This window comes from Lynx rufus, unplaced genomic scaffold (assembly GCF_022079265.1).
Source record: "Lynx rufus isolate CCGP_SWC_20201006 ecotype Redwood Valley unplaced genomic scaffold, mLynRuf1.p SCAF_1, whole genome shotgun sequence".
NCBI lineage: Eukaryota > Metazoa > Chordata > Mammalia > Carnivora > Felidae > Lynx > Lynx rufus.
In genome coordinates, this window is record NW_025814823.1 from 121,609,986 (window position 1) to 121,636,988 (window position 27,003).

General features: G+C 40.6%; 2 protein-coding genes across 5 annotated transcripts in view; one reads left to right on the top strand and one right to left on the bottom strand.

Moving 5' to 3' along the window:
* Positions 1-7,386, bottom strand: part of LARS1 (leucyl-tRNA synthetase 1) — a 73,831-nt gene extending 66,445 nt beyond the window's left edge. Inside the window, exon 1 of the mRNA XM_047086494.1 lies at positions 7,239-7,386. Within this exon, the coding sequence (XP_046942450.1) occupies positions 7,239-7,244 (6 nt within the window). The 5' untranslated portion in view covers positions 7,245-7,386. The remainder of the gene's footprint in view (positions 1-7,238) is intronic.
* A 14,563-nt stretch (positions 7,387-21,949) lies between these two features.
* Positions 21,950-27,003, top strand: part of RBM27 (RNA binding motif protein 27) — a 73,469-nt gene continuing 68,415 nt past the window's right edge. For 3 of the 4 annotated variants that reach the window (XM_047086499.1, XM_047086517.1, XM_047086520.1), the window contains exon 1: positions 21,951-22,163. In XM_047086499.1, the coding sequence (XP_046942455.1) occupies positions 22,105-22,163 (59 nt within the window). In that variant the 5' untranslated portion in view covers positions 21,951-22,104. Of the gene's footprint in view, positions 22,164-27,003 lie in introns of all 4 variants that reach the window. The other variant, XM_047086508.1, reaches the window with a different exon arrangement.

The following is a 27,003-nucleotide window of genomic DNA, read 5'->3' on the forward strand; positions in this document are numbered from 1 at the left end:
GTATATACACACATATGTATATACGTGAGATCAGGTCAAGATCTCAGTTTGTGAGTTCGAGACCCGCGCTGGACTCTGTGCTGACAGCTCAGAGCCTCGAGCCTGCTTCAGATTCTGTGTCTCCCTCCCTTCCCCTGCTCACACTCTGTCCCTCTCTCTCAAGAATAATCAAACATTAAAAAAAATTTTTTTAATTTTAAATCTAAAAAAAGTATTCTCTCTCTCTCCAAAATAAACAAACATTTAAAAAACATTGGGGCACCTGAGTGGCTCAGTCGAATGAGCATCTAACTTCAGCTCAGGTCATGATCTCCCAGCTCATGAATTCGAGCCCTGCATCAGGCTCATTGCTGTGGTGCAGACACTGCTTCAGATCCTCTGCTCACCTCTCTCTGCCCCTCTCCCACCGGTGTTCTCTCAAAAATAAACTTTTTTTTTTTAATTTACAAATAAAAAAATTTTTTTTTTAATTTTTAAAAAAGGGGCGTCTCGGTGGCTCAGTTGGTTAAGCATGTGACTTTGGCTCAGGTCATGATCTCACAGCTTGTGGGTTTGAGCTCGACACTGGGCTCTGTGCTGATAGCTCAGAGCCTGGAGTCTGCTTCGGATTCTCTGTCTCCCCCTCGCTCACTCTGTCTCTCTCTCAAAAATAGACATTAAAGGGGCGCCTGGGTGGCGCAGTCGGTTAAGCATCCGACTTCAGCCAGGTCACGATGTCGCGGTCCGGGAGTTCGAGCCCCGCGTCAGGCTCTGGGCTGATGGCTCAGAGCCTGGAGCCTATTTCCGATTCTGTGTCTCCCTCTCTCTCTGCCCCTCCCCCGTTCATGCTCTGTCTCTCTCTGTCCCAAAAATAAATAAACGTTGGAAAAAAAAAATTTTTTTTTAAATAAAAATAAAAATAAATAGACATTAAAAAAATTAATACATATATACACACACACACACACACACACACACACACATATATTTTATACTACTTTTTAAAAAAGTGGACCACCTGGTGGCCTCGGTCAGTAGAGCATGTGACTCTTGACCTCTGTGTTGTGAGTTGAAGCCCCACATTGTATGTAGAGCTTACAAAAACTACTTTTGGGGCACATGGGTGGTCAGTTGGTTTAGTACCTGACTCCTGATTTCAACTTAGGTGATGATCTCATGGTTCATGGGATCAAACCCCATATCAGGCTCTGTGCTGAGTGTGGAGCCTGCCTGGGATTCTCTCTCCCTCTCTCTCTGACCATCCCCAACTGACACTCTTGCTCTCTCTCAATCAATGAATCTATCAATCAATAAGCTTTCTATTTGTATCACAAATATACTGGACTTTTAAATGGTTACACAAATTTGAACACTTGCAAAGAGGAATTATGTGCAATAAAAAAACCCCAAACTTAACATTATTTCTCCAATAAGTATCTTAAATATACTTTTCAGATGATTGCTGAAGTGCTGTTCCTGAATAGAACAGAAGGGATGAGATCCAGTGCATCAGTGGAAGGGTTAATAATAACAGGAAAGAAGACAGACTATATAGGTACACAGGCATGTGGGTAGGTAGATGTGATGAGGGAGGCTGTTGTACTATTTTCAGTTTTCTATATTTTAAACCAAAGAATGGTTTCCTATTTTTTAACGTAGTTAAACGTAGTTTTAACGTAGTTAAAAAACAGGAGACGGGCGCCTGGGAGGTCATGATCTCACAGTTTGTGAGTTCGAGCCCCACATTGGGCTGTATGCTGACAGCTCAGAGTCTGGAACCTGCTTCAGATTCTGGGTCTCCCTCTCTCTCTGCCCCTCCCCCACTTATGCTGTCTCTCTCTCAAAAATAAACAAACATTAAAAAGAAAGAGTTAATACAGACAAAGGACTTAACCTTGGGCTGGACTCATGGTAAATGCACGATAATGTTAACCAATACCACAAAGAGACATCTAGACATCATGTGATTTTATTAGGTATGAAAATGGCATTGGGATTATGTTTTAAGAGAAGTTATCATTACATTAAAAAATATTAAAATATGTATTGATGTAAAAACTTACACTAAACTATGTCAAATATGTATGTACAGTGCCTGGAATCTGCTTAAAATGAATCCTGAGGGGTGGAGGGGCAGGGTCCCAGGAAGGGATATATGAAACAAAATAGCCCTGAACTGCCAATTATTGAAGTTGGGTGATGGGTACATGGAAGTACATAATACTATTATCTCTATTATGCTGACTATTTAAATTTTCCAAATGAAAGTTTAAAAACAATAATTTTTTTAGATTGGCTATTATGTTCATTATATCACATCGCCAGATCCCCTCTAAAAGTCTGATATGTAACTAGAAGAGATTAAAACTGTCAAAAGCTTGGGGCGCTTGGGTGGCTTCATCATTTAAGTGTCCAACTCTTGGTTTCAGCTCAGGTCATAATCTAATGGCTTGACCTTGAGCCGCTGGTTGGGATTCTGTCTCCGTCCCTCTCTACCTCTCTCTCCCACTCTAGATCTCTCTCTCTCTCTCATTCTCACTCTCTCCCTCTCTCTCAAAAATACACAAATAAAAATTTTAAATACACAAAAATAAAAATAGAACTGTCAAAAGCTCTAAAAAATAAATACTATGCTGTGTGGCTCAGTTGGTTAAGCATCCAACTTCAGCTCAGGTAATGATCTCATGGTCTGTGAGTTTGAGCCCCACATCGGGCTCTGTGCTGACAGCTAAGAGCCTGGAGCCTGCTTCAGATCTGTGTCTCCCTCGCTCTCTGCCCCTCCCCAGCTTGCATTCTGTCTCTGTCTCTTTCTCTCTCTCTCAAAAATAAACATTAAACAAATTTTTTAAAATAAATACTACTCTGATATGAAGAAAATTTTAGTTTATTATTTATAAATTCAATTATAAAATAAAAACTAATATCCTATCCATGCTATCACATGTTCATTGTCTTACACACTTCATTATTGATAAGATTTCCTCTGGAAACAGAAAACTTTCTTTATGGAAGATGTTTGCAAAAGAAATTTCCTAATTTGGCAAAAGACATGAACAGACACTTCTCCAAAGAAGACATCCAGATGGCCAATCGACACATGAAAAAATGCTCCACATCACTCATCATCAGGGAAATACAAATCAAAACCACAATGAGATACCACCTCACACCTGTCAGAATGGCTATCATTAACAACTCAGGCAACAACAGATATTGGTGAGGATGCAGAGAAAGAGAATCTCCTTTGCACTGCCGGTGGGAATGCAAACTGGTGCAGCCACTCTGGAAAACAGTATGGAGGTTCCTCAAAAAACTAAAAATAGAACTACCCTACGACCCAGCAATTGCACTACTAGGTATTTATCCACAGGAGATAGATGTGCTGTTTCAAAGGAACACATGCACCCCCATGTTTATAGCAGCACTATCGACAATAGCCAAAGTAAGGAAAGAGTCCAAATGTCCATCAATGGATGAATGGATAAAGATGTGGTATATGTATACAATGGAGTATTACTCGGCAATCAAAAAGAATGAAATCTTGCCATTTGCAACTACGTGGATGGAACTAGAGGCTATTATGCTAAGTGAAATTAGTCAGAGAAAGACAAAAATCGTATGACTTCACTCATATGAGGACTTTAAGAGACAAAACAGATGAACATAAGGGAAGGGAAACAAAAATAATATAAAAACAGGGAGGGAGACAAAACAGAAGAGACTCATAAATATGGAGAACAAACTGAGGGTTACAGGAGGGGTTGTGGGAGGGGGGATGGGCTAAATAGGTAAGGAGCACCAAGGAATCTACTCCTGAAATCATTGTGCACTATATGCTAACTAATTTGGATATAAATTTAAAAATATATAAAAAATAAAACAAGTTATTAAAAAAAAAAGAAATATCCTAATTAGCTTGCAATTGGGGGTAACACAATGATTAACAGAATGAACTCCAGTGTGGGACCAAATGAATTCTAATTCTTCCTGAGTAGACCTGATGCCTTATTTTCCCCATCAATAAAATGGGGATAAAGCACCCACTTTTATAGGGTTGTGCAGATGAAAACTTTTGTAAAACACTAATGCATGGCACAGAATAATCGGTACATTTAAAACACAAAATAAAATTGGTACATTTTATTATTTTTATTGTTACTTGTTCTTTCTAAAGGGAGTTCTTACTGGATTCTTCCAATGAAACTAACTTTAATGTCAGCCCAGTACCATGACAGTGTAAAACATGAATATCTGCAGAGGCCACGAAGTGAATAAAGTAAAACAATCAGATCTACCAGAAATATTGCCAGTTTCCTTATACAAAACATAAAAAGAATAAAAATGTACTAAAGTCTTCCAAACTGAAAAAGCTCATTCCCATTAACACCAAAAAGAAGAAAAAAGAAAGAAAGACCTGCAAATTCCACATCAGCTAAGGATATCATCATGGGGGAGAGGGGCTGGTGGGAGGCAATGAGCAACTTGGGACAGAAGAAAAAGCTCTGGACCAGGAGTCGGAAGGCATGTGTTTTCCTGGGAAGCAGGATGACATAGTGACTGAAAAATGAATCAATCCCTTTGAGTTCTGATCACTTTCATCCTGTCCTAGTTATAAGAAATCAGACCTGTTAGGTAAGCTCTCTAAGTATGGGGTTCTTCATCTGTAAACTGCAAATAAGAGTGCCTAACTCAAATAGATTAGTGTGAACACTCAATAAGACAATTCAAATAAAATGCTAAACAAAAAGCATGACACATAAGAAATGTCAGTTATTGATATTATTGATCCTAACTCTGCTAGAATTCCAACTCTAATAATTCCTCAACCCCATTGGGTCCTACTGATCATGACCTTTTTTCACTAATCTTTAGGCACCTACCACCCCATGTCCTCATTTCTGTCCCTTAAATCCATCTGTATAATTCTTCGGTTTTCCCTTTACCATTCTTGCCTGGCAAAACTCCATCCATCCGTCCCATCCAACTGCTCTGTTCCTTCACCTAGGCAGCTGAAAGTGGCAAGAGATAAGCACTCAACCATGCTGACTGGCCTCCATTTAAATTCATGTCCACTAGGGGCGCCTGGGTGGCGCAGTCGGTTAAGCGTCCGACTTCAGCCAGGTCACGATGTCGCGGTCCGGGAGTTCGAGCCCCGCGTCAGGCTCTGGGCTGATGGCTCAGAGCCTGGAGCCTGTTTCCGATTCTGTGTCTCCCTCTCTCTCTGCCCCTCCCCCGTTCATGCTCTGTCTCTCTCTGTCCCAAAAATAAATAAACGTTGAAAAAAAAATAAAAAAAAAATAAAAAAAATTCATGTCCACTAATATCAAGTGATGCCAAGCCACACTACTAATTTCTGAAATCCACTTCGTTACTCCTTCTCCTAGACTAGTGCTTCTCAACTTTAATGTGTATACTGTGCAATACAGTAGCCACTAGCCACACATGACTTGTTAATTTTAAAGTTATATTAAAATTCAGTCCTTCAATTGCACTGGCCACATTTCAAGGGCTCAGTTGCCACATGTGGCTAGTGGCTCCCAAATTAGTGCAAATATAAAAAGTTCTATTGAGGGCAATGTCCTAGACAATTGTTTTATGCTTTCTCCTCTCTCCTCAATCCTCCAACAATTCCTCTTCCATCCTCATTTCTAGCTGTTAATCTTGGTTCTTAATTGAATTAGAAACCAGAAGTGAACAGAAAATTTTCACAGCCTCCCTCATCACATCTACCTACCCACATGCCTGTGTACCTATATAGTCTGTCTTCTTTCCTGTTATTATTAACCCTTCCACTGATGCACTGGATCTCATCCCTTCTGTTCTATTCAGGAACAGCACTTCAGCAATCATCCCTTTTCCACATCAATGTTTCCTTTCTACAGGGTAATTCCCATGAGCATACAAGTATTGGTAATTTCTTCTACCTTTAAAAAAAGAAAAGAAAGTCCTCTTTTGACTTTCATCTGTTACCCCAATTCTCTGCTCTCCTTTATAAAATTCCTCAAGAGTTATCCATACTCATGATCTCCAGTCCATCTCTTCCCATTCTTTCTTGAACCCAGCAGCCTTACATGACCTACATCCATCCGCCCATCAATATCCATCACATACACTATCATCATTTCCAGTATCACTGTCCTTTGGATATACAACCCTCTTTGCTTTTCACTCAGTGTGGCTTCTGCCTAGATATCGTCTCCTCCATATAGCTGCATGGCTTGCTCCCTTACCTCCTTTTTGCCACAATGCCACCTTCTTAGAAAAGCCTTTGTTGATCACAGTTTTTTTTTTTTAACAAACATTTTTTTAATCTTTATTTTTGAGAGAGAGACAGAGACAGAGTGAGAGCAGGGGAGGAACAGAGAGAGAGGGAGATGCAGAATCCGAAGCAGGCTCCAGGCTCCAAGCTGTCAGCACAGAGCCCAACGCGGGGCTCGAACCCACAAACCGTGAGATCATGACCTGAGCCGAAGTCGGATGCTTATCCGACTGAGCCACCCAGGCGCCCCTTGATCACAGTTTTAAAACTGCAATCCTACCCCACCTCACACTTAAGAGTCTCCCCTTCCTGCTCTATTTTTGTCAATAGGACTTTCTGGCACCAGACATATTTTACCAAATATTTTAGCATGTAACTCTCTCATACACACACACGTAAACACCATGAATGTAGAGATTTTTGTCTGTTTAAAAAAATTTTTTTTGTTAAAAGAAGGAACAAAGGGGGCGCCTGGGTGGCTCAGTGGGTTGAGCATCGACTTGGGCTCAGGTCATGATCTCAGCACTCGTGGGTTCAAGCCCCACACTGGGCTCTGTGCTGACAGCTCAGAGGCTGGAGCCTGCTTGGGATTCCGTGTCTCCCTCTCTCTCTTTACCCCTCCCTTGCTCATGCTCTGTCTCTGTCTCTCAAAAATATATAAACATTAAAAAAAAAAACTTTTTTTAAAGGAGGAACAAGGTTACCTACTTCCCTCTCTCCACATGGGTTTTTGACACGTTGTGAAATTAACACACGTAACATTAAGTAGTGTGTAAAGTTAAAGATACCAGTTCCGGGCTCAACAGATAGCAAGAAAAGGCGCATCCTCACAACATCCACACCTTTAACGTGGGGGTCAAGGCATTCCCTGTGTTTAGATAAGGATTTTTCCTTTCAGGACAACGGCTACCACATGGAGACCCCAGCTTCTGGCAAAAGCAAACAGATCAGCCGGGTTATAGGGCCGGGCAGAGCAGACTCTCTTTCCGCCAGAACTCACCGCCATGGCACCGCCCAACCAATTCTGCAACCCACGACAGTGACCTCGGCGATCCTCTCAAAGCAGTGATCCCAACCTTTCCCTTCCGTCTGGGGGTAGCCAGGCCTCCCAATACACTGAAGCGCACACTTTACACCTGATGAGGCAATCGCCCGCTCACAGCTAACTACTGCCTTGTGCATTCCGTAGCCCGCCGGGAATTGTAGTTTCCAGACCACTAGAGCCCAAGTCTAGCAGTCACCTATTGACTACAACTCCCATAGAGCAACAGGTTACCGGAAATTGAACCTCTAGGTCACGCTGTGGTGACACCGGTAGTGATGTCAGGGGCATGTTGAACTACAAAGTCCATGAGGCTGTTCGAAGTCTCAGACTGCCGCGAACGCGCCTACGGTCCAGTTCCCTGGCCTTCAACCTTTTCACCCCATGGCGCTGGGTTAGGTGTCTTGTCAGGATGCCAGGTTGCAAGGTTTATTAGTCTTCAGTGATTGAAGTGCTAATTATGGCTTGCTATTGTGCACAGATATTTAGTGCTGTCTGTGGCATTCAACAGCCCAGAATTCAGACGTTTTATTGCCATTTATGAACAATCTCTATTTTTAAGCGTGAGGCCGGTAACCTACCGGGTTCCAGTGCCAAGCGCATTATTTCAGCTGTACTACCATCTAAGGCTGCCACGTCACATGTAGCTATTTAAGTTTAAAATAAAATTCAGTAAAATTTAAAATTCAGTTCTTCAGGGGCGCCTGGGTGGCTCAGGGTTAAGGTTCCCAGTTCAGGTCAGGTTCTGACTTCAGCTCAGGTCATGATCCGGCCATTTGTGGGTTCGAGTCAGGTTGGAGCCCCGAGCCCCCAGGAACGGGCTCTGTGCTGACAGCTCAGAGCCTGGACTCTCTGCCCCTCCCCCGCTCATGCTTGCTCCCTCTCTCTCAAAAATAAACAAACAGTAAAAAAAAAAAAAAAAAAAAAAAAAGAAAAAGGTTTAAAATTTGGTTATTCAATTGCACTAGCCACTTTTTGAGTGCTTGGCAGTCTGTGTGGCCAGTGGTTACCATATCATCTGACAGTGGAGATTTGGAGCATTTCCATCATAGGAAGAAAGATGTACTGACAAGCAACCATGCAAGGCTTTTACTTTCTGGAGTCAGATTAGATACTCTTACATGCATTTATTTATTAATTCAGTAAATATTCATAAAGCATCTGCAAAGCACTTTTGGGGTCAGAGGGGTGCCCAGCTAAATATTGTGTCTTCCTAAAAGACTAAGGGAAAGAAAAATTTTTTAAATAAGTTTAATAAATTAATGAATTTAAAATTATATGTGTGTGTGCTTTTAAAATAAAGCACAACAACTACTTTTGAAATAAAAATTTAATGATGGCCTAACAATGCCTGGCACATGGTATGAACTCAATAAAATCTGTTGGATGGAAGAAAGTTAACCAGAAACCTTAGGCTAAGGAGAAACCACCAGGGCTCTCCTACCTCAGGGCTTTCCCATACAAATCCTCTCCATCACTTTCCATACCCTCTTACTTTAGCTACTAACAATTTAGACATTTACTTTCTGACAACCCAAGTCTGGGTTATATGTCCCCTCCTAAATGTTCCCTGAAGCACACTCTTCCTGTCTTCCCTTAGGAAAGTTCTCTCCTTGAATTTAATTGCCTATTTATTTATCACTAGACTGTAAGCTCTTTACAGCAGAGGCTGCCTAGCAGAATCTGGTACATAATAGATGACTTATAAATATTCATTGAATGAATAAAAGAATCCTTATCCTGAGTTCCTGGGTGGCTCAGTCTGTTAAGTGTCCAACTTCCACTCAGGTCATGATCGTGCGGTTCATGGGTTCCAGCCCCACCCCGTCGGGCTCTGTGCTGACAGCTCAGAGGCTAGAACCTGCTTCAGATGCTGTGTCTCCCTCTCTCGCTGCCCCTCCCCCACTCACACTCTGTCTCTGTCTCAAAAATAAATAAACGTCCAAAAAGAATTTTAATTAAAACGAAAAAAGAATCCTAATCCTCCACAGCTCCCATAACTATGGTTATAGTCTCCTGTTCCAATTCCAGTTCTGTCCTTATCAGTACTATTTGTCATCTTTGATTCATCAGCTTCCAATTCACATTGGTAACTGAAATTATTCATACAATACATATTCATTGGTTACCTCCTGTGAACCTGACATAGAGCTAGGATATAGCAGGGAACAAGACAGAGAAGAAGAGAATAAACAAGTTGTTATGTGATTACAACTTATGAGAATTATGGAAAACCTATCCCCTAATTAAATGCCCCCATCCCTTATCCCCTATTAGCCTGTTTCCTCTTTAAATGAGTAATATATTTTTAAAGGGTCATTTAGATTCCATTCATTTAACAAAGATTTATTTAGCTTTTACTATGTATAAGTCACTATGCTAGATGCTGGAGATAACAACACTTGGACAAGACAGGAGCAGTCGCCTCCACCACAGAGCTTGCAGTCCAGTGGAAGAGGAAAACATTGAAACAAGTGGAGATATGGGAGCCCATGGAAGGGTTTTAAGTGAGGACATGAGACACGGTCCTATTTATGTATTGTAAGATCATTCTGAAGAAGGGTTGGAAGAAAGCTAAGGTAAAAGCAGGAGGCTATTGCGATTGTCCAGGTAAGAGGTGAGGATGGTTTGGACTATGGCAGTGGCAGTCAAGGGAGAGAAAGAGAAACAGATTCAAGAGATATTAGGAGAATGAAATTTGTTACACCGTAGTAATATCACTTTTTAATTGAGAATTGTCGATTCTTTGCTATGCCATATGGAATACCCTTTCTAGACAGATGAAATTGGAAAGGTAGCATAGTGGATAAGAGCTCAGGCTCTGAATCAGACTGACCAAATTCATCACTTACCAGCTGGGTGACCTCAGGCAATTCAATTAACCACTTTGTGGTTATAAAAGGGTCATAAAAGTAAGTACCTCATAGGATTGCTATGAGGATTAAAGAAATAATATGTATACATATAATAATACACGTATAAACCACATGTACATATTTATGTATATGCCTGGCAAAGGGTAAGAACTTTAAGATGTCAGCTATTTTTATTATTATTTTAGAAAAATTGGTCTATAAGCATTAGTCTGATTAAAATAGAAAAGCTTACCTGTGCCCCATTTTAATTTCTTCCCTAACATCACTGAGCTACTTATCACCATATAATTTTGTGCTATACCTTCTCCGACTGTCGGACCATACTGGTCATTCTTTAAAACTCCACAACAGAACTCATTTCCTGTGTTTTTTTCCCCACTAAACTCACACCATCAGTCACTCTACTAAACTCAACTGAATCACCACTTCTCAATTTAGATCCATAAAGCTATAATTAGCCTTGGCTTGTCTCTGAGTCCCTTTGTATTTGTTTTTCATGCATATTTACCCTATCTTGAGATGGCAGAGTCAGAGGAAGGAATTAAGGGCACTTTTTTTTAAAGTTTATTTATTTTTGAGAGAGAGAGAGAGTGAACAGAGAACGGGCAGAGAGAGAGGGAGAGAGAGAATCTCAAGCAGGTTCCGTGTTGCCAGGCCATTTGTCTAAACATCAAAGTGTCCCAAATCAAGAGCTCAACCGACGGAGTCATCCAAGGCACCCCAGGGCACTTCTTTTGATACTTCTGTTTCACGGGCATGCAGCTCTCAAAGAACATGGTTGTCAGTTCTCTACCCTATTAAACATCTTTTGTACTTAAATTGGCTTTTTCCTAAATAAATGTTCTTTTTTCTTTTTCTTTTTTTTAATGTTTATTGATTTATTTTTTTTAATTTTTTTAACGTTTTATTTATTTTTGAGACAGGGAGAGACAAAGCATGAACAGGGGAGGGTCAGAGAGAGGGAGACACAGAATCTGAAACAGACTCCAGGCTCTGAGCTGTCAGCACAGAGCCCGACGCGGGGCTCAAACTCACGGACCGCGAGATCATGACATGAGCCGAAGTCAGCCGCTTAACCAACTGAGCCACCCAGGCGCCCCAATGTTTATTTATTTTTGAGAGAGAGACAGAGCATGAGCAGGGGAGAGGCAGAGAGAGAGGGAGACATAGAATCTGAAGCAGGTTCTAGGCTCTGAGCTGTCAGCACAGAGCCTGACGCAGGACTTGAACCCACAAACCATGAGATCAGGTCCACCTGGGCCTTGTCGGACACTTAAGCAACTGAGCCACTCAGGCGCCCCTCCAACATTAATGTTGTATCTTTACTTTCATGGTTTCTGAATGGTGAACAGTTTTGTTTGTTTGCTTGTAATGATGCAAGCAATGAGTATAAAGAGAAAAAGGAAGACTCCTTCTAAGACTTATGGGCTTAGTTGATCCTGGGATTGCTCTGTGTGCAGTCTTTGACATTGAATGGGCAGGAAAGGAAGAGTGTGTGTGGTGGTTGTGCTTAAAGGCTTTGAAGTGCCTGGGTCTAAATTGAGACTGTCCCATGCTAGCTCTGTTCCTTCAACCTTGGGACTCTAGATCGCCGTATGTAAAATGTGGACTGGGATCACCTACTTGTTGAGCTTGCTGTGAGAATAAAATGAGCTACACCAAGCAAGGTGATTAGCCCAATACCTGGTTCATACTAAGTGAATGTCAAGAAATATTAAGCTAAACGGAAGGAAGGGAAGAAGGAAGGAAGGAAGAGAATACTGGAAGCCAGTTTGATCAATGTCATGGTCTGAATGTTTGTTTCCCCCCTAAAATTCATAGGTTGAAATCCCAATGCCCAATCTGATGGTATTAAGAGGTGGGGCTTTTGGCGAGTGCTTAGGTTAGCAGGATGGAGCCCTTTTGAATGAGATTAGTGTTTTCATAAAAGAGAACCCAAATGAAACAAAACAAAAAAGAGAAACCCTTCCTCCTTGTAAGTAAACAAAGAGAAATGTGGGACCCAGAAGAGGGCCCTCACCCAGCCATGCTGGCACCCCGATCTCCTACTTCTAGTCTCCTATGAGAGACTATGAGAAATAAACTTGTTGTTTATAGGCCACCCAATCTGTGGTATTTTGCTAGAGCAGCTCAAATGGACTAAGATAGTCATTTAATAAATGGAAATTCTAAATCAGACTGACATGAGCTAGGGACAAGTAGCCATGTTAATTAGGGACACTTTGATGTTTAGACAAATGTAACGAAATCGGAGAAGTTGCACTTCTCGGACACTAAAATTGTGAGAAACTTTCTGTTTCTCAACAGAAGCTTTCTGTTAAAATTTCTGTTGCCTAGATTTCTTTTCTTTTCTTTTTTTTTAATATGAAATTTATTGTCAAATTGGTTTCCAAACAACACCCAGTGCTCATACCTGTTGGTACCTCAATACCCATCACCCACCCCCCATCAACCCTCAGTTTGTTCTCAGTTTTTAAGAGCCTCTTATGTTTTGGCTCCTTGCCTCTCTAACCTTTTTTTTTTTTTCCTTCCCCTCCCCCATAGTCTTCTGTTAAGTTTCTCAGGATCCACATAAGAGTGAAAACATATGGTACCTGTGTTTCTCTGTATGACTTATTTTACTTAGCATCACACTCTCCAGTTCCATCCACTTTGCTACAAAAGGCCATATTTCATTCTTTCTCATTGCCACATAGTATTCCATTGTGTATATAAACCACAATTTCTTTATCCATTCATCAGTTGATGGGCATTTAGGCTCTTTCCATAATTTGGCTATTGTTGAGAGTGCTGCTATAAACATTGGGGTACAAGTGCCCCTATGCATCAGTACTCCTGTATCCCTTGGGTAAGTTCCTAGCAGTGCTATTTTCTGGGTCATAGGGTAGATCTAGCAAAAGTAATTTTGAAGAAGAAGACCAAAGCAGGAGGCATCACAATCCCAGACTTTAGCCTCTACTACAAAGCTGTAATCATCAAGACAGCATGGTATTGGCACAAAACAGACACATAGACCTATGGAATAGAATAGAAACTCCAGAATTAGACCCACAAAAGTATGGTCAACTAATCTTTGACAAAGCAGGAAAGAATATCCAATGGAAAAAAGACAGTCTCTTTAACAAATGGTGCTGGGAGAACTGGACAGCAAAATGCAGAAGGATGAAACTAGACCACTTTCTCACACCATTCACAAAAATAAACTCAAAATGGATAAAGGACCAGAATGTGAGACAGGAAACCATTAAAATCCTAGAGGAGAAAGCAGGAAAAAACCTCTCTGACCTCAGCTGCAGCAATTTCTTACTTGACACATCCCCAAAGGCAAGGGATTAAAAGCAAAAATGAACTATTGGGACCCCATGAAGATAAAAACCTTCTGCACTGCCAAGGAAACAATCAACAAAACTAAAAGGCAACCAACGGAATTGGAAAAGATATTTGCAAATGACATATCGGACAAAGGGCTAGTATCCAAAATCTATAAAGAGCTCACCAAACTCCACACCCAAAAAACAAATAATCCACTGAAGACATGGGCAGAAAACATGAATAGACACTTCTCTCAAGAAGACATCCAGATGGCCAACAGGGACATGAAAAGATGCTCAACGTCACTCGTCATCAAGGAAATACAAATCGAAACCACACTCAGATATCACCTCACGCCAGTCAGAGCGGCTAAAATGAACAAATCAGGAGACTATAGATGCTGGTGAGGATATGGAGAAATGGGAACCCTCTTGCACTGTTGGTGGGAATGCAAACTGGTACAGCCGCTGTGGAAAACAGTGTGGAGGTTCCTCAAAAAATTAGATTTCTTTTCAAGCAGTGATACTTGTGATTTTCAGGAATTAGTAACAGTTCACTCATGCTACACCACTCCAGACTTAGGACCCACAAGCTTCAGCCTGCTATCTTGTCAACATTCCACAGAGCATTGCTAACCATGTCATAGGCTCATATGGGAAACGTGACACTTGAGTCATCAAAACACTGCTTGTAGTTCCTAAATAGCCTACTTATCCATGTTATCACCACCATTACCATCACCATCGTGAAGCAGTCCTAGGGTTCCTTAAGGAACTGAAGGAAGGAAAGAAGGAAGGGAGGGAGGGAGGGAGGGAGGAAGGAGGAAAAGAAGAAAGAAAGGGAGGAGAAAAAGCAAAGAAAGAGCTAAAGACAAGTAATTACATATTACTGAGATTCCAGTGTTAAGGACTATATTTTTAAATTTATTTTGTGCATTTACGATGTTTAAGATCCCTATTTTTACACTATCAATGAAATTAGACTACTGTAAACTATATAAATTAATGGCACAATCATAGTCCTACTCTTCTTTTTCTTTTTTGATTTTTTTAAGGTTTATTTTTGAGAGAGAGAGGGAAAGAGCATGAGTGGGGGAGGGGCAGAGAGAGGAAGACACAGAATCTGAAGCAGGTTCCAGGCTCTTGGCTGTCAGCACAGAGCCGGACGTGGGGCTTGAACTCACGAACCGTGAGATCATGACCTGAGCTAAAGTTGGATGCCCAACCGACTAAGCTACCCAGGTTCTTTCTTTTCTTTTTTCTTTTCTTTTCTTTTCTTTTCTTTTCTTTTCTTTTCTTTTCTTTTCTTTTCTTTTTTCTTTCTTTCTTTCTTCTTCTTCTTCTTCTTCTTCTTCTTCTTCTTCTTCTTCTTCCCTTCTTCTTCTTTTTTCTAAAACATTGGTCAGGTTCTCAACATCTAGGTAGCCAGAAGGCAGTATCTTTCCTTATATGCTCTTCCATATAGTGTCTGAGAATGTGAGCTCTAGTGTTAGCCTTTGAATCATGAATCATGGACACCTCCCCCCCCCCCCATTTCCTCTATTCCAAATTTGTTGTGTTCCAAATCACTTGGCTTGTCTGAGCCAGGAAGTTGGTGATAATAGTACTCAGGTAGTAATATTGTTTTGATGTTGTCGTAGTCATTTATTAGTATTTACAGAGCATCTATTACATGTCAGGTTTTGTTTTCAGTGCCAAGGAACAAAGAGGACAAAATCTTTGACTTCATGAAAAATTATATTCTAGTTAGGACAAGGTAGAAAAAACGAATAAATAAAAAAATGTCAGACCGTGAAAAATGCTATGAAGCAGATAAAACAGAATTATATGCTAGAAAATAACTAGAGGAGGGAAGTAAGGTGTTAATTTAGATGGGATGGTCAGGGGAGGCCTTCCTAAGGAAGGGTTATTTGAGCTGACAAGAAAAGGTCAGTGAAACAAATATGTATGGAAAAGATTTCTGGTCAAAAGGACCAGAAAAGCCCTGAGGTGAGAAGGAGCTTGAAATGGTTGAGAAACCTAGGGCGCCTGGGTGGTTCAGTCAGTTAAGCGTCCAACTTCGGCTCGGTTATGATCTCACAGTTCCTGTGTTTGAGCCCCATGTTGGGCTCTGTGCTAACAGCTCAGAGCCTGGAGCCTGCTTCAGATTCTGTGTCTCCCTGTCTCTCTGTCCCCCCTCCCCCGCCCCACTTGCTCTCTGTTTCTGTCTCTGTCTCTGTCTCTCTCTCTCTCAAAAATAAACATTTAAAAAAAAAAAAGAAGAGTGAAATATGGCCTTTTGTAGCAACGTGGATGGAACTGGAGAGTGTGATGCTAAGTGAAATAAGCCATACAGAGAAAGACAGATACCATATGGTTTCACTCTTATGTGGATCCTGAGAAACTTAACAGAAACCCATGGGGGAGGGGAAGGGAAAAAAAAAAAAAAAGAGGTTAGAGTGGGAGAGAGCCAAAGCATAAGAGACTTGTTAAAAACTGAGAACAAACTGAGGGTTGATGGGGGGTGGGAGGGAGGCGAGGGTGGGTGATGGGTATTGAGGAGGGCACCTTTTGGGATGAGCACTGGGTGTTGTATGGAAACCAATTTGACAATAAATTTCATATATTAAAAAAAAATAAATAAATAAAATAAAAGGAAAAAGAAAGAAATGGTTGAGAAGCCAAAGATGCTTTGTCCTCACTCCTCTCTTCTCAAACAGTCAGCATGCCCCCCCCATATTCTTCTGAATTGAATTCTGAGTTCTTCTTAATTCACTAAAAACATGGAAGCAATCAGTAAAGAACATCCGTGAGTTACATTTACTACATCTACCACCATACCTCTATCAACATGTACTTTTTTCTCCATGTAGCACAATCAGAGCTCCTATTAAGACCTACACAGGGCGCCTGGGTTGCTCAGATGGTTGAGTGTCCAACTTGGGCTCAGGTCATTATCTCATGGGTCGTGGGTTCGAGCCCTGCATTGAGTTCTGTGCTGACAGCTCAGAGCCTGGGACCTGCTTCAGATTCTGTGTCTCCTTGTCTCTGCCCCTACCCTGCTCAAGTTCTCTCTCTCTCTAAATAAACATTAAAAAAAAAAAAAAAAAGACCTATACAATGGGGGCGCCTGGGTGGCTCAGTCAGGTTAACTGTCCAACTCTTGACTTTGACTCAGGTCATGACCTCACAGTTTCGTGAGTTCCAGCCCCACTGCTGGCTCTGCACTGACAGTGCGAACCCTGTTTTGGATTCTCTCTCTCTCCCTCTCTTTCTGTTTCTCCCCTGATAGTGCTCTCTCTCTCTTTCTCTCAAAATAAATAAATAAGCTGAATTAAAAAAAAGACCTACACAATATTTGTACACTAAATCCCATTTTTTTTCCTAAGAGATTTTTTTGTTACAGTTGTTCACCTCACCTCTCACATCCTCAGATTTTCTTTCTCCATTACATCATGCTCCTCTGAATTCATACATACCATCTCACCTAATGCAAAGCAGACAAACAAGAGAAAGAAAAACAGAACACCGTGCAAGCTGACTCTGTTTTCTCTATTCCACAATGCCTTCCAGTACCTTCATTGCTCTACTCCCCTTTAGAGTAAAAGTCTCAAGAGAACTGTCTTCCTGTCTCTAATTCCTCTCCTGAATCTGCTCCAGTCAGGTGTTTATTCTCTCCCCTCCATGGAACCGTGTAGGTCATCAGTGATTTCCGCGCTGCCAAATTCAGTGGTCAATTCTGTATCCTCATCTTACTTGACCCAAGAACTATACATATGACACAGTTGAAAACTCCATCTTTCCTGAGACAAATTTCTTCTTTGTTTTGCTGCCTCATGGCGATGCCTTCTCCATTTATTTTACTGAATAACTCACTTTCCTTCTAAATAGGGGAATGCCCTAGTGGCCTTTCGAGATATAGTTACTTCTTAGATGATCTTATCCAGGCCCATGGTTTTATTTTTATTTTATTTTTTCTAGCAAAGCTCTTTTAAACTTTTTTTTTTTTTAATTTTAGAGAGAAAGAGTGACAGAGAGTGAGAGCGTGCACATGAGCTGGGAGAGAGGCAGAGAGAGAATCTTTTTTTTTTTTTTTAAGTTTATTTATTTTGAGAGAGATAGAGAGGGAGAGGGAGGGAGGGAGGGAGAGAAAGCACAAGCTGAGGAGAGACAGAGAGAGAGGGAGAGAGAGAGAATCCCAAGCAGGCTATGCACTGTCAGCACAGAGCCCAACGTGGGGCTTGAATCCACGAACCGTGAGATCCTGACCTGAGCCAAAGTCAAGATTCGGTCACTTAACTGACTAAGCCACTCAGCCACCCTTAAAAGCAACTGTTTTTAAATTGAGATACTTGTAGAGTGATATACAGATGTAGGAAATAATAGAACTTTTGCACACTTCCCAATTTTCCCCAAAGGTAATATTTGCAAAACCATAGTATAATATCACAATCAGAATATTTACATCAACACAAGTTTTATGCTTATTCATTATACATGTCTACATGGGCATACACATATAAATTAGATTCTTCTTTTTTTTTAATGTTTATTTATTTACTTTTGAGGGAGAGAGAGAGAGAGAGGAAGGGAGGGAGGGAGGCTCTGACAGTGCAGAACCTGATGTGGGGCTCAAACTCATGAACCATGAAATCATGACCTGAGTTGAAATCAAGAGTCAGATGCTCAACCAACTGAGCCACCCAGGTGCCCCACATATAAACTTGATTCTATACAATGTTATCACCTCTGTGTCTACCCCCATAGTCAAGATACCGAACACTTCCAACACCACAGGGATCCCTCATGTTTAAGAACCACACCAACTTTCCCTCCACACCCTCATCTCTGTCCTCTGCTCCTAAAATTATGTTATTTTCAAAATGTTATGTAAATGGAACCATCCAATATATAACCTTTGAGGATTGGCTCTTTTTCTTCACTCAGCCTAATTCATCCAAATTGTTGCCCATATCTATAGTTCCTTCCTTTCTGTGGCTGAGTAGCATTCCATGATGGTACGTATGTATTATAATGTGTTTAACCATTCACATATTTAAGGCTATCTGATGCTGATTCCAGTTTTGGGCTATTATAAACAAAACTGCTATAAGTACTTGTATGCAGGTTTTCGTCCATGAAAATGTTTTGATTTCTCTGGGATCAATTCTCAGGAGTATAATTGTTGGGCCATATGGTAGCTGCATTCGTGTTTAGAGAAAATACCAAACTGTTTCTCAGAGTGGTTGTACCATTTTGCCATTTATATTAGCCATTCTTATAGCTATGCAGTGTGACAGAACTTTTTAAAAAAACCCTTATAACATAGTTTTCCTAAGAAAACAAATCTACATTTCCATAATGAAGAGAGACAATTCCAATTGACTTGCTATTTTTCTGCTAACTACCTTTGCCTTTGCATAAACAAGATTCAAATGATATTTGTTTATTTATTTATTTATTTATTTATTTATTTACTTACTTACTTACTTACTTACTTACTTTTAGGTAGGTTCTACAACCTGAACAACGTGGGGCTCAAACTTATGACCCCAAGATCAAGAGTTGCATGCTCCACCTACTGAGCCAGCCAGGTGCCCCCAAGTGACTTTTATTGAAGGGACTTTTCTCTGAGCCAGATGGACTGCAAATGGGGATCCAGACTCAGGAGGCGCTGATATTTTGATGGGTGTGTTGTTTAATCAGATGATCACCATAAATGTATAGAAATGAGAGAGTCTGTCTGTAACTATGAACTTCCTTGTTTGAAATTCTACCAAAGCTTTGTCTGATTGCATTTAAGGGAAATATCATGATTGTAAATTTCACAGAAATTTAAATCTGAAAAATTACTCTCAACCTCTGTTATCATACATCTGGGACAGCACTTAACCACAGGATAGGGAATAAGACAAAAAAAAAAATTGTGGACAAATCTACTCTGATTATGGAAGGCCCATCTCCCTCTGTCAACACTTATGTGAAATTGCATAGTTAACAGTTCTTCCTGGTTGAGGCCCAGTTACCCTCAAGCGAGGAAAGCAAACTTGATTTGAATAAGGATGGTTTACACGTGTATTCTTCCTGTAGTCACTTTCTTTTCAATGTCTTATATCAATAATATTTCTTAGATAAATTGGCATCTCTTTCTCCTCCTGTGAAGATAAAACTGAGAGAAAAGTCAGTCTTTGTTAAGTATCCATTTTAGCATCCACCTTAACTAAGGAAAAAACGTTTATTTAATATTAGTCTTACTCTCTATTATCCCAAGAACAGTGCCTAATGGTGGTAAAGGGCTCAATACATATTTGTTGAATGAATTTTGAATGAACCACATGGTGAATATTTCAGTGTTTGCTAGTGAGATATTTAAGTGAAGGTTATAGGTGTGGGCTTTGTGGTCAAATACACATGGTCAAGACGGGGTCTTTCCATTCATTAGTTTCATCATCTTTCTGGGATTCAATTTTCTCATCTGTGAATAGTGTTTACTATATAGGGATACTGTGAAGATGGGAAGCAATAACACATGGAAATATTTAGCACAGAGCCAGCATAGAGTATGTAGTCAACAACCGTGGCTACAGATGATTATTTACAATACCTGACTGTTAGCCTACCAGAATGTGAGCTCCCAAAAGGCTGGATCCATATAAATGGATATAACTTTTCAAAGTTGTGTGATGAAAGCAATTCCTGTTAAATTTCTATCACACTATCAGGTTCTTTCCTAGCCTTAGGCCTAATCATATCACTTTTACACTTCAAAATTTTTTTTCTGTCATTTTTGGATAATACTTCATCTATGTACTAGGAAGAAAAGTGAAGGAAACCTGTGGATAAGCATAAAGAAGGGGAGGAGAGAGGGAAGAAGAGGCAACAGTTGGATATGAGAAAACTCTGGACTTGCTGTAAGAAGATCCAGATGCAAATTCTGCTCCATCTACAGATATGTGTGATTCTCAATAAACCACTCAGTCTCTGGCCTTTTATCCTTATTTGCAAAGTTAAGGAGAAGGTGTCAGGGAAGGGGGTTCGTTAGATGATTTCTAAGTGCATTTTGCTTTTATTACTCTATGTAAGGGCCAGTAAGCCAAACCCTGTTGGCTCTTGGCTCTTCTGTATATCTGTAAGGTAACAATGGCTTTTCCACTTTTAAATGGTTTTTTAGAAAATCAAGAAAGTATGTTGTGACATTTGAAAATCATCTAAAATTGAGTATGTTTTATTCGGACATAGTCATAATCATAATCATTTGTTTATGTATTACCTATGGCCAGTTTCATGCCAAGAGGGCAGAATTGAGTAGTTGCCAGAAACCATATGGCCCACAAAACAAGGGATATTTAGTATCTAGTCCTTTTAAGAAAAAGTTTGCTTTTTTCTGCTCTATGTCGATAAGTATACTTGCTTATTTTGGGCTGACCCATCTCTTTTATATGAGGTTTGTGCTCATCAGGTATTTTTCAAAATATTATTATATTGCACAATCCCACAAACCGTTCAGCTTTCTGAGAGACTGTTTTGCTAACCATTGGAATCCTGGTGCCTTACACAGTGCTAGCATAGAGCAGGTGTTCAGTATTTGTTGTTGCGTAAGCATTCTAAGACCAGTGCCAAGCTAGTAATTTCAAAACTTCATAAGGAATTTTTTTATTCAATACAAACTAAGTTGCCTATTTTGGTAATTTCGATTTAAAAAAAAATTTATTTTTAAAAACTTTTTTGCTGACCAAAATTCTCCCTGCAAAAAAATAAAAATAAAAAAAATCCTACTGAATTTTAGATATCCAGTGAACAGAGAATTTAAAAAAAGATTAGAATCTTTTTTTTCCTAAATAAAGCATGTATTAAAAATACTGGTAAAACTGAAATGGCCTCAGCCTTTTACAACTGTGCGCCACGTTTTAAAAATGACGATTACTGGAGTCCAAGGAATGGTTGTCAGAAACATTCTGCGTAACTTAAGCATAGCGGCGAAAAATACAAGCATGTGTGCTGAGCAAAATGATTGTGCAAGGAAAAAAAAAAGTAAAATTTTGCATTCTGTGCAATGTGTCGAACGTGAACGTATTGCACGTTGTGTTGCAGATTTACTACAGCTGAGTCATTTCGGGACACAAGTGTGTTTCCAGGAAAAAACGAGAGGAAGGAACCAGGCTGAGGGGCTTGCCGGGTTCCCCCAGGCACTCCCAGTAGCAGACACCGGTATTGCGCGGCGGGCGACGGCGTGGTCAAAAAGGCGCCGCGGCCCCTTTAAGACTCACAGCACCTTCTCCAAGATACCATCTTGCACCAGGAGTTCACGTAAGCTCTCCACCTACCTTGCTATATCCCTCCTCCTTAGCTGGGTACGGCCTGCCGGCGGGGCGAGCGAGCTTTTTCATTGGCTCTGCGCGCACGGCCCTCTTATTTCTATTGGTTCTTGCGCCCGCCACCTGACGCTATCTCCTGCCCTCCTGAGCCGTCAAGCTAGGTTGAGTGAGGGCTCTTGGGTTAGTTCCTGTTAGGCCCCGGCCGGGGGAGTAGGTTGAAGTCTCCTAAGATGCCCGGTGGGCTGGGGCACCGGGAGCTGTGAAGAGAGGGTGAGGAAGCGGCGAGGGGAGACCCGCGGCAGGCCTGAACAAGACCGGCGGCCGAGCCCGCCTTCCCTGCACCATGCTCATAGAGGATGTGGATGCCCTCAAGTCCTGGCTGGCCAAGTTACTGGAGCCGATGTGAGTGAGCCAGGCTGGGCCAGGGCCGGCGAACGTGGGCGTTGGGGGCCCGCGGGGGCGTGGGGGGAGGGGAGGCGGCGTGGGGGAGGGCGGAGCGGAGGGGCCGCGGTCCGGAGGTCCCGGCGACGTCTTCTCTGTAGTACTATCACCATTGTGGGGGGGGCGGTGGCGGGGGGGGGCGGCGAGAGGCAGGGGCGTAGAGGCGGTGTGGCTGTGCGACCGGAGGGTGGGGGTGGGGGGCGGCAAGGACAGCGAGGGCTTTTTAAATATAAATATTGGGGTGTTGGAAGGGGTAGCAGGAATAGTGAGGGAATTTAAAATTTTACTCTTTGAGAACAGCGGTAGATCGCAAGGCTATCGAGGGATTTTTGAATGTGAATATTAAGGGTGTAGCAGCATGTCGAGGGCTTTATTAACAATATTAGTACGAGGTTAAAAGATCCAGAAGCAGAGTATCGAGGGCCTTTTAAAAACATGAAGACAGAAAGGAATAGTAGGGATACTGAGGGTTTTATAGCGATTATTGATGAGCTCTAAGGGTTCAAGAATTTTGAAGGATTTGAGAAACATGAGGTAGTTGAAAGGGATATGTGAGCATTCAAGTGTTTTTGGGAATTACTGGAAAGCTGTTAAATAGGATAACAAGGATATGAAGGGATTTTAAAATATTATCTGGGAGTTGTTAGTACTAGGAGAACTAATAACTTTTAAATACCATTAAGGGTTAGAAAATACTGAGATTTTAAAGTTTGAGGGTTGAAAGGGCTACCCTGGTATTTAATATTACTGGAGGAGTAGTTGAAAGGGGGTATACCTGCAACATGTAGGGATTTTTAGGTACAGCCATAGGAGCAATAAAAGGGGTAGAAGAAAGACTACGAGTTTTGTAAATATTGTTGAAGGATTGTGAGGGCAACTGAGGATATTGGGGTGTAGGATTATTGTTGACGGGCTGAAGAATCAGAAGGGCTTGTTTTTGAAAAATATTTGGGTAGTATTAGTTATGGAATTACTGGGACACTTGAGAGAGAGAGCAGAGGTACCAGCTTTTTGTTTTGTTTTGTAACCATTTTAAGAGTTTAGGATTGTGGTGAGTTTATTTGAGATAATGGGATATAGGTAGTTTCTGAAACATCCCAGAGAGGGAAGAGAAGGAATGCTGAAGGGAGAGTTGGAGAGAGATTATATCGAACTCTCTTGGGAAAGAAGGCTTGGAAAGAGAAGGGAAGGGATCATTTCCTGCCCCCTCCTAATTTCTAGTGCTTATTCTCCTGTTAGAGGTAGGACTTGCTGGTGAAAGAAAAGGGGTAGAGGAAGAGATGGGCAGGCTATAGGATTCATTAGATTAGACCATTTTAGTGGAAACATTGAGTTTTTCAGAAGTGTAAATAAGAGGTAGTTTGGGAGGCGTGGAGGTGTGGTAAAGCTGGAGCTGTTGGGAGACAGCTACTTCCCAGTTTATGTCCTGGTCCTCCTGAGAAATCTTGTTAAATAACTTTGTTGTTGTTTTGCTACTTTGATTTCTTGGATGTGAACACCTAAGAAGAGAGTCATCTTTAGTCCACTGTGTCAGCCTTATGAAGGTAGGATGGGCGAAGGAGGCAGCATTAGAATTTTGGTGTCTGACATGCTTTTTACATTCTGAGGATGAGGAGTATGTGAGAGTACAGGTGTGAATGAAAGTACACTAAGGGCTTCTGGGTTTTATATTAGTGTTGATCTACTTGAAAGTTTTGTAGAAGAGTATGGGTGTCTTGAGTCTGCTGTCTCTTTCTGCAGTAAAGTTTGGGAGCACAGAGATGGAGATGTATTGTGATGAAGGTAGAACATAAATGAAATAGATTTAGTGAAATTGACCATATATGGAAAAGGCTGAAAAAAAGATCATGTTTAAAAAATTGTTTACCTTCATGTTATTTGACATCAAAAAAAAAACCTTGTGTGCGTGTGTGACAGTTTTGGCTCATATAGGCTCTGATTTTGTTTGTAGGTAGAGATTCCATAAGAATTACATGTATATGTCTTTGGTAGAAGGTGACTAGTTTTAATGTTACTTTAATGTTAATTGCCTTTTTTTTTTAGTCCTCCCTAAAATGTTTTATTCTGGGTAGTGGTGTTTGTTTTTGTTTTAAAAAATTTTTTTTAACGTTTATTCATTTTTTGAGAGACAGAGAGTGAGCGGGGGAGGGGCAGAGAGAGAGGGAGACACAGAATCTGAAGCAGGCTCTAGGCTGTGAACTGACAGTACAGAGCTGACGCTGGGCTCGAACTCACAGATTGTGAGATCATGACTTGGGCTGAATTTGGTTGCTTAACCGACTGAGGCACCCAGGCGCCCCTGTTTTTGTTTTTGTTTTTGTTTTTTCTTTAATGTGAAAATTTAGTTTGGGTACAAACTTAAACCTAATTGTGTTTTTTCCCTTGGCTTTTTATACTAATAAGTTTATAGGTATTCTGTAATTTTTATGGGTAAAAATTATCTTTGAAAGTGATTATTTTAGTTTCCCCATTTGTTTTTACTTACATGTTCAACTGAAAACACCCAAAATGCTTTTTTAATTATTAAAAAATTGTTACTTTTTTGGGGCTAAAAAGAGCCAAAATCACTACTCAGGCTTTCCTAGAAGTACAAATTAAAAAATACTAAATTTTAACTCATAGAAGTATGGTTTCAGATGGAAGCGTTAATAAGAGACAGCAAATGCAAAAAGGAAAGGAATAAATGCAGATATATGTATTTTCATTAGTTGTCATGGGATTTTTTTTTTAGACATCCTAAAATATAATAAATGATATGCTAAAATGGGTTGTATTTGGTAATTTACTTTTTGCGTATTACAGATTGTAGAAAATTTTCATGGCAGATTGGCATGTTGTTATGACCTAGCGTTTCAGAGCAGTTGTTAGGGTTTCAGATAATGGAGTTGAAGTGGATATGTTGGAATCATACTGTGTCCATGCACATGATCTTCTATTGTGTTTTCTTAGCTTAGTTTATGGTTAAGTAAATTTATAAAAGATTTTAATTTTTAGGGGCTTTTAAGTATGTTGTGTTGCATGTAATGGGGTATTTCTAAACCAAGGCATTTTACATTTAATTATTTCTTATAGACAAATTAGAAATATCATATGCTAGAGCTTATCTGTTACCTTCCACTTCTTTTGTAGTTTGGGGACCTATCTTTTACTTTAAAAAATTATTTTTTAACGTTTACTTATTATTGAGAGACAGAGACAGAGCATGAGCATGGGAGGGGCAGAGAGAGGGGGAGACCCAGAATCTGAACCAGGCTCCAGGCTCTGAGCTTTTAGCCCAGATCATGACGTGAGCCGAAGTTGGACGCTTAACCGACTGAGCCACCCAGGTGCCCCATGTCAATTACTTTTACTAGAGGAAAGACAAAAGGACAGTGCCTGGAAGAAATGACTCCTTAACTGGCTTGGAAAACCTAGTACCATTTTCACTGGCAGTGCAGTCAAGGGAGTGAAACCATCTCAGTCAAGAAATTTATATCTCTTTTCCTACTGCTACATGAACAGACTGAATTCACAAGTCTTGTTTGAGGTCTTTTTTTTTTTTTTCTAAGTTTATTTATTTGTTTTGAGAGAGAGCACGATCTGGAGGTGGGGGTGGGGAGAGAGAGAATCTCAAGCAGGCTCCTTGCTGTCAGCACAGAGCTGGATGCGGGGCTCAATAGCAGAAGCTCCTTAACTGAGCTGAAATCAAGAGTTGAACATTCAACTGATTGAGACACCCAGGCGCCCCTTGTATAAGGTCTTTATCTTTGCTCACTTTCAAAATATCCTAGATGTCAGTCAGAGAGACTATGTAGGGATTATGTACAATTGGGAGATGTCATGGTTTCTATTAGAAATAACGTCTCATTTTCAGTAGGTGGGCCCTTTAAGAGTAAAGTCTAACTAAAATCCAAGGGATAAATTAAAAACTGATGAAGTTACAAGTTTAGAAAAAGTTCAGGCAGTAGAGCTTTTCTTGGGATTCTCTCTCTCCCTCTCTCTGTCTCTGCCTTTCCCCTGCTTGTGCTAGTGCTCTCTCAAAAATAAATACATAAAAAAAAAAAGTTCAGGCAAGCATTTTTCTTTTTAAGAAAATATTTATTTTTTGGGATGCCTGGGTGGTTTCAGTCAGTTAAGTGTTCTACTTGGGCTCAGGTCATGATCTTGTGTGTTCAAGTCCCATGCTCAGAGCCTGGAGCCTGCTTCAGATTGTGTCTCCCTTTGTCTCTGTCTCTGTCCTGCTAGTACTCTGTCTCTATGTCTCTAAAGAATAAATAAACATTAAAAAAATTAAAAAATATATTTATTTATTTTGAGAGATAGGTAGAGAGCAAGTGGGGGAGGGGCAGAGAGAGGGGAAGAGAGAAAATTCCAAGCAATCTCCACGTTGCCAGCGCAGAGCCCCCACTCAGGGCTTGAACTCATGAACTCAAATCAAGAGTCAGACACTCAATCCACCGAGCCATCTGGGTACCACCAGGCAAGCATTTTTTAATAACAAACATGCATTTCTACCTGAAAATGTCTTTATGTATTTATTTTTATTTGAGAGAAAGAGTACAAGCCAGGGAGAGAGAGAGTATTAAGCAGGCTCCATGCTCAGTAGGGAGCCAAATGTAGGGCTCCAACCCACAACCCTGGGATCAAGACCTGAGCGGAAATCAAGAGTTGGACACTCAACTGACTTAGCCGCCCAGACACCTCCCCTAAAAGTCTTTAAGTGTTTTAAGTTATTTATATTATATATAATATATATATATACATATATATATATATAAACATAATTCAAAGCTGTTTGTTTAGCTTACTATAAAAATCTGTC